Raw genomic sequence first — 10,621 nt, 5'->3', positions numbered from 1 at the left:
CCCCCCTTTAGTTATGGATAATGTTAAACAAATACTTTGGTTGCCGGTACTTGCCATTTGTAAATGGAAACTTTCTAGGCACATATTAAATAACTTATATTTAATTTATTCTTCTCATGCAGTGTATTTGATTTGAAGTTAGCTTTAATAATTTTGTAGTGGTGTAAGATAAATTCTACAAGCTTCCTTATTGTAAAGTATTGATGGATTCGACTTTTTCCTGATATTATTAGTTGACATCATATAGTCTTGTGCACCCTTCTGTTTAAAGGATATATTGTGCATAGAAAAATAGACAGAAAGGAAATGTGTAAGACTGGTTCTAAATAATTATTTGCCTTCATTCTGGGGTCATTGCCGCAACGGCTTTACTCCCAACGTTCTTTTTTTATTTGAGTTGTCTACAAGATGCATTTTTTCCTGTCTCTTGATATTTGTTTCACTTATTTATTTCATTGCTGCTGCAGGAAGTTGGTGTCAATGTTAAGAGGCTACATACAGCTGAAGGTTCAGAAATTTTACCACGTCCTGCAGTTGTAACAGTGATGGGTCATGTCGATCATGGTAAAACTTCTCTTCTCGATGCCTTGCGTTCAACATCAGTGGCAGCCAAGGAGGCAGGCGGCATAACTCAGCATGTAGGTGCCTTTGTGGCGATTATGCCATCAGGAGCATCAATCACATTTCTTGACACTCCTGGTCATGCTGCATTTAGTGCAATGCGGGCAAGAGGTGCAGCAGTCACAGATATAGTAGTGCTGGTTGTTGCTGCAGATGATGGAGTGATGCCTCAAACGCTTGAAGCCATGTCCCATGCAAAAGCAGCTAATGTACCAATTGTTGTTGCAATTAATAAATGTGATAAACCAGGTGCAAATCCTGAAAGAGTAAAACTGCAGCTTGCTTCAGAGGGCTTACTGCTGGAGGAGATGGGTGGAGATGTTCAGGTCGTTGAAGTTTCGGCCGCCAAAAAAACTGGACTGGATAACCTAGAGGAAGCTCTACTCCTCCAGGGTGAAATAATGGATCTGAAAGCACGCATTGATGGGCCTGCTCAAGCTTATGTGGTGGAAGCAAGACTAGACAAAGGACGGGGTCCATTGATAACCACTATAGTGAAGGCAGGGACTCTAGCTTGTGGTCAGCATGTGGTTGTAGGCTCAGAGTGGGGAAGAATAAGGGCTATTAAAGATATGGTGGGGAGAATAACTCAGCGAGCAACTCCTGCAATGCCTGTTGAAATCGAAGGGCTTAGAGGGCTGCCGATGGCTGGTGATGATGTTATTGTTGTTCATTCTGAGGAGCGAGCTAGAATGCTTAGTTCTGGTAGGAAACGAAAATATGAAGAGGACAGGCTTAGGAAGATGATGATCAAGGACCAACCATCTACATCGGAATTATCTGAGGGCGAGGAGGTTCCACAGAGGGTTGAAATGCCAGTTATAGTAAAAGCAGATGTTCAGGGAACTGTTCAAGCCATCACAGATGCTTTGAGAACTTTAAATAGTGCTCAGGTATGTGAAGAGAGCTTTACAGTACTATGGTTAAATCGTTGTACACACATGCATCATACATGCTTGCCACACACATCTAAGTCATAAGCCCATACCCGTTCTTGTGCATGCATCTAACTGATTAAGCTTCGAGTTAAATGGTCAACATGAAATCTTATATTATAGTTATTGATGCCATCATATGATCAGTTTAATAAAGATTCATAGTGGATGTTTGGCGGAAATGATGTGAAATTTTATTTTATTGTGTGATCAGTAAAAAAAGTAGTTATAACCAGTTGCAGTTGATCAGACCCTATATCCTAGAACAATTTGCTTGTAATGATTACTAGGCATGTCATACAGGATAATCTTCTCCATGACACCTGACATACTATAGTTGACACTGTAGTTATTACGTGCATTTAATTTTGTGTTGTTTTGCTAAACTTCACTAATCACTATTTGTTGCTAAACATTCTGTGATTTTATTGCTAGGTTTTTGTTAATGTTGTCCATGTTGGTGTTGGGCCTATTTCTCAATCAGATGTGGACCTAGCACAAGCTTGTGGTGCATGCATAGTTGGATTTAATGTCAAGAATCCACCAACTTCTCTTAGTCAAGCAGCTAGTCGTGCCAGTATCAAGGTATTAATTATTAAGCTTGTTAAACCAGAGGATGTTATATCGAAACAGGAAAAAAGATAAACAAATGTAACAAATAATACTGAGACTAATATTAATTTGCTGATGATAATGTGCTACAAAAGATAAATCCAACAATCCTATTTATATTAGTAGGAGTCTCTTAATCCTAAATAGACAAGGAAAGAAATCATGAAATGTAATTAAGAAACTTTCTAGTCTGAGTTTCTTAAGCACCGTCTTCTTTGTTAACATCATTCTTTTGGTTTTTGGTTGTAGGTAATTTTGCATCGGGTGATATACCACCTTTTGGAGGACATCGGCAATTTGATAATAGAAAAGGCCCCTGGCACTTCTGAGACCCACATAGCTGGGCAAGCAGAGGTGCTGAGTATCTTCGAAGTCAAAGGAAGCAAAACGAAGGGACCTGATGTGAAGATAGCTGGTTGCAAAGTCGTCGATGGTTTTGTGGCTAGGTCATCAACTATGAGGCTTCTGAGGAGCGGGGAAGTTGTGTATGAAGGACCTTGCACATCTCTTAAGAGGGAGAAGCAGGATGTGGACAATGTGAAGAAGGGGAATGAATGTGGACTAGTAATCAGTGATTGGCAAGATTTTCAGATTGGAGATGTTATTCAATGCTTAGAACAAATTGTGAGGAAGCCTAAGTTTATTAAGTCAGAGAGTGGTGCTGTTAGAATTGAGTGCTGATAAAGTTCATAATTGTTTCAATGCACATTCTGGATGGTGATAAAATTATCAAGAGCTGGCAAAGTAAGTTATTATTGATGGTAGATCAATTAATTTTTGCTGTAGCATAAAAGAATAAAGGGTAATCAAAATTTTGAAGTATAATTTGATTTGTTTGGTGTACTATTTATTTGACTTGTGCACTGTGTTGCACTTCTACTAACCTGTTTAAATTAAGGGAGGATAGATACATTTTTACGCAAGTATATGAATTTTTAAATTAGTAAATGAGAATTATAGCTCTGCCAATTCATCAAAAGACAACAACTTTGTTTCTTGTACCATTTTCCTTTTGGTTAATGTTAATGACTAATAAATAAAGTATCTCTTTAACATATGTTATATTTTTGTAGATGTGAGGATTAGTAAGAGAATATATCATTTTCTTTTTTTGAAAACTAAATTGTTTTATTTCAGCAAAATGTACCTAATAGTGGTATCAAAGTTTATATTTGTTAATGACGATAGTCTAGAGGTGTAAAGTTTTGTTAGATTATTAAGATGACTAAAATGTTAAGAATTTAATTTCTGAGAGTGACATTTGTTAGGAAAGAAGTTATGAGCTCCGAAAGTGATTAACTTCTTACCTATAAAATGAAGGGATATTATTGGTAGTACGAAAAATGAAAAATATATATTTGTTGATAAATAGTATCAACTGAATGATTATTAGGATATGATCTTTTTGATTTTCTTATCTCAGCTTTTGATGTGGGCGCTACATTACTTGTACCAATCAATTAAACCAACTGCGACGAGTTTTGATCAAGCCAAAATCTAATTTCTTAAATGAATAATTGCACAAAGAGAAGGATTGGTAACCAAATGCAAAATCTTTTTGAAACTTAAAACATTAATTTTTCTCTCTCTTTTCCATTAGCTCATAAAGTAAACGCAGGTCTTTAAGCTCAAATTAATCACTCGGTTCCTTCTAAAAATCATTTTTCTTTGGGTGAAATTATTACATACTAAATAATCAACAGTTTCATTTAATTCCTCAAAACTGAGGATATAGTACTATTGATTTAAAATTATGCAAGTTTTTCTAAATGAATGACTAATTTAATTGAGAACATTGATTATGTATAGTAGTTTCTCATCTTTAGATATAAAAAATGTTCCTTGAAGTATCTTTCAATATTTCTCATCCCTTTTTTTATCTTTTTTCTTTTTTCTCTTGCCAAATTATCTTTTTATCTACGTCATATGTTTATAATAAATTTATTACCACAAGAGTACAGTGTTTTGGGGTTTTATGATAAAATAATAATTTGTCATACGTCATATATTATTCTAAGTGCGAATTAAAAATACCAAAATGTCACCGTGGAAACCTACATGCCTAACACGTGGCATATCCTTTATATTTTTTTATTGGTAGTTACAGTTTCATTTAAGAAACTTTTTGAGTAAAACGCATCTAACGTAATTTGGAGAAAATGAGTTTATTTTATCCAAATTAATTAAAATCTGTGATGAACAATATCCAATGATTTGAAAGCTGAAAACTCTGAAGTATCTTGAATCGAAGAGTGTTTGTTTTTTGTTGAGAAAGAAAGAGGATTCGATTTGATGTCTGCTTCTGATGAGAAGATTTCAAACACTGTTGTTAACGAAGACGACGATGACGAAGACGAAGACCAAAACGACGTCGTTTCTTCAATTGGAAAGAATCAACGCACTAAACCACGTTTTGGTGTGTTGCAGCGTCAATTCTCAAAAGCGAAGAGTAAATTCCGAAGAATCAAAAGCAAAAGGGTTCTTCTTCCATCTTCATCATTGTCTGAAAATGCAAATAGTAACACTGGTTCAGGTAAAAATAAGAGTATGAATAATAGAACTTATGATTATGATGATGATAGAAGAAGTGGTGGATGCAAGCTTTGTTTTTTAAGACCTAAAGTGTTGGAATCATTTGATGGGTCTTCAACCACTAGTGACCCTAATAATCCAAATTTCACTCATCCCATGTTGAGAGTTTTGATTGAGAACAATGATTTTTATTCCAAAGATTGTAATCCACACCTTGATTGTTAGTTTCATATCCACATTCTTTGCCCTTCACTTTAGTTGATTTCTCAACATATAATTTGTCTCAAAATCATAGTTTGTTGTTTCAAGCTTACAAGTGTGTGCAAAATGATGAATTTATCAGCTTCGGTTACTTTCTTGTGTGAATTCGGATTAATCAGATTCACAGTCCAATATTGGAGGGTCCGGTACTGGAGAGTAATCCAATTCGTTATTGATGTGTCCAAAGTCTGGTCCTGAGATAATTCAATTATCCATTGGCCTTGTATTAGGTGATTATATTTGGTATTTTTCCCAATAGTTCTGAAGACTGAGGGTCTCGGACAATTTTTTTTGATGAATTTACAAGAATATGGATTGGATGCTTTAGTACAGATAATAGAGATGATGAGAGGTGGGAACATAATGGAATGTGTTGGGGAGAGAACTAAGATGTTCTCTACAGACACTATTGTTTGCATTCATAATACCCTTGCTGGCTTGCTGCCATTCAGTGTTGCTGGTTGAAGATTTAGAACAGGTTAGTATGCACTGGCATGAAAATTAAAACATTTGTATACATAATACAAGTTTGCTGGTGTAGATGAGGTTTATGTAAATTGAACTCTTTGAAGTTTTCAATCAGAGAACTTGTGCATATTTTCGGGGAGTTTCATTTAGCTTTTTCGTACATATTATGTGAGTTTAATGGTTATAGAATATAGATTTTTTTCAACACAACAAACTAAAAGTTCTGTGTCAATTGGATTATGACTGATAATCTGATTCTTTTATATTACATAATGCTTGATCATCTTTAGATATGCCTACCATATTTGGGTGTGCATACATTAGGAAAAAATAAAGAGAAGTTAGGAAGCAAAATTTGGAGATCTTTCTGTATTGTGAAGCTCATTGAATCAATCGGATGGTAGATTGCTTTGGCAGATTTGTTGCAGTTATAGTTGTTTAGACACTTCATATGTTTATAATGAATTTGATTAGGCTGCTAACATGAATGGGTTAAGGTGATAAATATACATAGATAGATTCTCCCTTTTATATACCAATTATTTATATCATAATTGTCAAGTTTTTAAATTACAGATTTGCCTTTGGTTTCCCCTTGAGATACTTTTCACATCCAAATTTTTTGAGTTCTTTTCTTTTCATTTGGATCTTAAAATCCAATTTCAAGGGATTTACATAGTGAACTTTTCTAAAAAAGGGTTAAATTGACAGATTTTTATATAATTTTTAGTCTATAATAGAAAAGGTAGTGCTGACTGGATTCAGATGATATTTCCAATCTATTGTAGTTTCAAATGTTAGGAAGGTGAGGCTATTGTAGTGTGAAGCACTTTTTTTTCTATCACTTTCAGTATATAATTTTGGGACATTATGTTCAGAACATCAATCCAGTTTCGGCCTAAAATATTGTCTACCCTGATTTATATAATCTAAAGGCAAACTTATACCAGCTTTATGGCTTTTTTTGTTTGTGGCAGCCCATGCCATTTGCATGTTCACTACAGAATGTAAAAGTAGATTTAAATTAACTGTAGAGGTTTGTAAGACCTTGTGCTTATGATCTAGTGGCATCTCTATGACACCTAAGTTTAAGATACAGATACCATCATAATCCATAGCCAAGCAGTTGAGTTGTTCTGTTTTTAGAGATGTCATATTCTCATTGGTTCCAAACATGATCTTGGAAACCATGACAAATACCAAAGCAGGGGTGACATGTGTCTCTCAAAATATTTTAATGGTGTAGATTTTAATTATTTTTAAATATTTTTGTTTACAAATTATAAAACTCACTTTTACATTTCACATTCCAATACTGGACAGGATCTAGTGGATATTTACACAAAATCCCCATGAATAGGACCAAACCTTATTCCGTCTGACAGATACATCCCTCCCTCGTCACAATCCCACACCATCATTGCCACGAGAGAGCCTTGGAGGAAGTTGAATTTATATTTAGAGCCAAACAATAATTTAATAAAATTAAAATGGTTCCATCCAGGATATTTAGAGTTCATGGAAATTGATGAATGGAATGGAAATGTACAATGTTTTATGGTTTAGATTGTCCAAATTAAAATGCTATGCAATGGAGATGTAAGGCATTTTGTCATAGAATTTCTGACAATTTATGGGTCACAAATATAATTCTATAATTGTGTTATGGTCATTATTTTAATTAGCCAAAATATAAAATGATCTTGAAGAATTAATTTGGTGGCTAAGGGCATATGTGTCATGAAATAATATAAGTGTAGATACCTTCAGGCAATTTCTGATTTGATGAAGGGACCGAATCAGAATTATTGCAACTTAAGCAGTAATTGCTTCGGTTACTTTTATGGGTTATGGTCCCCATTTGTAGAGCAATAGATTTTCGTGAGTATCGAATGAGGCAATAGGTGTGTTAATAAACAAGGACTTGTCCATAAGGAGAACACACCATAAGAATTGCATAACTCAATGAAGAATCACTAGAGCATGAGACTCTCATCATCAGGAAAGAACTCTCAAGACTTTTGGCTTTCTCATTCCCCTCTAGAGAAGCATAAGGAAAATCATCAGGCGCTCTAACATGTGGAAGATCATCATACCCGCATACCTTCGACATTCCAAATGGCTAATCAAGGTATGTTCTTCTTCTTCGCCATGAAATCAATTGGGGTTTCTTCGGTTTGGATCATGGTTGTTCCATTTGGGTTTATGTATGGGCATAAACTTTGTGTTAAAGGAACAAAGCCAGAATCATTAGGACTTCCTCATTCAATCTAAGGATTATTCATGGAAAATTTCCAACAAGTGGTATCAGAGCCACCCTAATATGATTCATGTGTGAAATTAGGTTTTTTGTTATTCTTCCTCAAATTTGGAATAATTTAGGGTTAGATGATTTATCTGTGCAATTGAATTTATTAGGATACAAATTCATGCTTTTCAATATGTATACATAGATTCGAAATAAATCAATGTCTTTTCTAGTGTTTTTTCTTGAATTTTTGGGGTGATTTTTCGAAGAACAGCGATGCAGAAATCGCAATGTCCATGTTCTATCGCAGTGCTCTCGCTCAAGCGAGAGTGCCTCGCCCTAGCGAGAGTGCCTCGCCCAAGCAAGAGCTGAGCATAAGCATTCGCTTCTATTGCGCTCAAGCGAGAATATGCCTTGCCTAAGCGGCAGCTGGCCTAAGCGAGAGTAAGAGCGACATTAGGCTCACTCAAGCGAGAGTGTCTCACCCAAGCGAGAGCCAAATAGAAGCATTGACTTCTATTGCTCTCAAGCGAGAGTACCTCACCCAAGCGAGGGTTCCTCGCCCAAGCGAGAACTGAACAAAAGCTTTGTCTTCTATTGAGCCTAAGCGAGAGTACCTCGCCTAAGCGAGAGTACCTCGCCCAAGCGAGAGTACCTCGCCCAAGCGAGAGTACAATAAGATTTATGGGGCTTTGGTATCATTGTGAATTGGTTTTAATTGTTATTTGGTTGTCCATCAAGTTGTCTGTTATTTCAAGTGAGCCAATTGAAGTGAAATGTCGCCAAAGTGACCTCTCTCATGGATATAACTCATAAGGAGTATTAGATGTAAGTGTGTATGATTATTCATGCGAGTATTAGCTGGCCCAAAGGAAAGTTAATATTTGGCCGAAGATCATACACACCTGTGATGATAAACATGTTATAATTCTAAATTTTTTATACATGTGACTGATGAATCAATCCAAAGAGGGATTCGTCAGTTGACATGCCTTATTATAAATGTTTGATCATTACAACAAGAGTACCATTTACAGTTAATATCACTGTCCAAAGACTTGATATTAATGGTGCACTAGGTATCTAGATTTGGACATACCATTGTTTAAGCAAATTGATAATTTTAAGTTGTGAGCATATTTTAATATTGTGTCTTTTGTCTATTTCAGCTACATCAATTGCTTCTATATCTGCAAATTTGAATTCGGTTCCGGTCCTTATGGAGAAAATTTTAAGGACTGGAAAGAGAACATGTAAATTGTTCTTGGCTGTATGGATCTGGACTATGCATTAAGGGTAGAGCAACCCCCTTCTCCTTCGGAATTCAGTGCCTTTGAAGAGAGGAAGGATTATGAGAAGTGGAATCGCTCTAATCGCATGAGTCTAATGATTATTAAGCGAGACATTCCAGAGGTCTTTAGGGGTACTATCTCGGATGAGATAAATAGTGCCAAAGTTTTCCTTGCTGAAATTGAAAAACGCTTTGCAAAGAGCGATAAGACGGAAACAAGTACTCTGTTGCAGAACTTGATTTCCATGAGGTATCAAGGCAAGGGAAACATAAGGGAATACATTATGGGAATGTCCAACATTGCTTCAAAACTTAAGGCCCTTAAGCTTGAGATGTCGGAAGACTTACTCATACATTTGGTCTTACTTTCCATTCNAATGGACCCTAAATGAGCTCATTTCATTTTGTGTGCAAGAAGAGGAGAGACTGAAGCGAGAAAGGACTGAAAGTGCCTATTATGTTAGTACCTCTAAGGACAAGGGCAAAAGGAAAATCACTTCAAAGCCCAAGAATGAAACTGCTAAGGGTCCAGTGCAAAAGAAGCAGAAGCAAGCTGATGTCTATTACTTTTGCAAAGCAACTGGACATCAAAAGAAGAAATGTGTGAAGTATCACGTCTGGCGTGCTAAGAAAGGTACATTTCTTACTTTGGTCTGTTCTGAGGTCAATTTAACTTCAGTACCTGGAAACAGCTGGTGGTTAGACTCCGGTTCAACTTCTAACATCAGTGTTTCAATGCAGGGTTGCCTGAGCTACCAAAAGCCTAATTATGTCTATGTTGACGATGGAAAATCGGAAGAAGTGGAAGCTATAGGGAACTTTAGGTTGTTATTATGTACTGGTTTTTACTTGGATTAGAAAGACATCATTGTTGTACCGTCTTTTAGACGGAATTTAATTTCTATTTCTTATTTGGACAAATTTGGTTATTGTTGTTCTTTTAGAAACAATTCAGTACAATTGTCTTTAAATTCAAATGTTGTTGGAACTGGTTCACTTATGTTAAATGACAATTGTATATGCTAAATACTATAGCTAACTATAGCGAAACCCTGAATGTGGAATCACGTGGTACTAAGCGTAAAATTGAAAATAATAATTCAGGTGCATTATGGCACAAGCGCCTGGGTCACATTTCTCAAAAGAGAATTGAGCGTCTTGTGTCAGATGGGATTTTAGATTCCATTGACTTCACAAACCTTAAAGTTTGCGTCAAATGCATAAAAGGAAAACAGACCAAACAATCGAAATATGGTGCATATAGAGCTTCAGACGTCTTAGAATTGACACATACAGATATTTGTGGACCATTCCCTACGGGTTCCTGGAATGGTCAACGATACTTAATATCATTCATAGACGATTATTCTCGTTATGCATACATTTTTCTTATTCATGAAAAGTCCCAATCATTGGACGTGTTCAAAACTTTTAAGGCTGAAGTTGAAAATCAACTCAACAATAGGATTAAATGTGTCATATCTGACTGTGGTGGTGAATACTACGGTAGATATGACGGGTTAGATGAACAACGTCTAGGGCCTTTTGCCAAATGTGAATACCCAATTTCGTCCGTGGTCTTTTTTTTTTTTAATTTTAAGGAAGTTTAGGTACTGGGTCACAATTAAAAACACTCACGGGACTAAGTAAAAA

At 35.8% G+C, this 10,621-nt stretch overlaps 2 protein-coding genes across 3 annotated transcripts in view; both read left to right on the top strand.

The window, feature by feature from the left end:
* The window catches only part of LOC109333177 (translation initiation factor IF-2), a 6,471-nt gene extending 3,327 nt beyond the window's left edge, over window positions 1–3,144 (top strand). The window contains exons 6-8 of the mRNA XM_019568503.1: window positions 468–1,514; window positions 1,992–2,141; window positions 2,418–3,144. Coding sequence (XP_019424048.1) covers window positions 468–1,514; window positions 1,992–2,141; window positions 2,418–2,849 — 1,629 coding nt within the window. The 3' untranslated portion in view covers window positions 2,850–3,144. The remainder of the gene's footprint in view (window positions 1–467; window positions 1,515–1,991; window positions 2,142–2,417) is intronic.
* Window positions 4,288–6,611, top strand: LOC109332208. Of its 2 annotated transcripts, none has more exons than XM_019567103.1 (2): window positions 4,288–4,701; window positions 6,407–6,611. In XM_019567103.1, the coding sequence occupies exons 1-2, from the start codon at window positions 4,461–4,463 to the stop codon at window positions 6,487–6,489; spliced, it is 324 nt and encodes a 107-aa protein (XP_019422648.1). In that variant the 5' UTR covers window positions 4,288–4,460; the 3' UTR covers window positions 6,490–6,611. The 2 variants fall into 2 exon arrangements, with proteins under 2 accessions (XP_019422648.1, XP_019422647.1); XM_019567102.1 differs by lacking the exon at window positions 6,407–6,611 and adding an exon at window positions 5,269–6,041.

Source organism: Lupinus angustifolius, chromosome LG18, assembly GCF_001865875.1.
Source record: "Lupinus angustifolius cultivar Tanjil chromosome LG18, LupAngTanjil_v1.0, whole genome shotgun sequence".
Taxonomy (NCBI): domain Eukaryota; kingdom Viridiplantae; phylum Streptophyta; class Magnoliopsida; order Fabales; family Fabaceae; genus Lupinus; species Lupinus angustifolius.
Note: the sequence above shows the minus strand (reverse complement) of the source record. Positions and strands in the feature narration are given on the sequence as shown.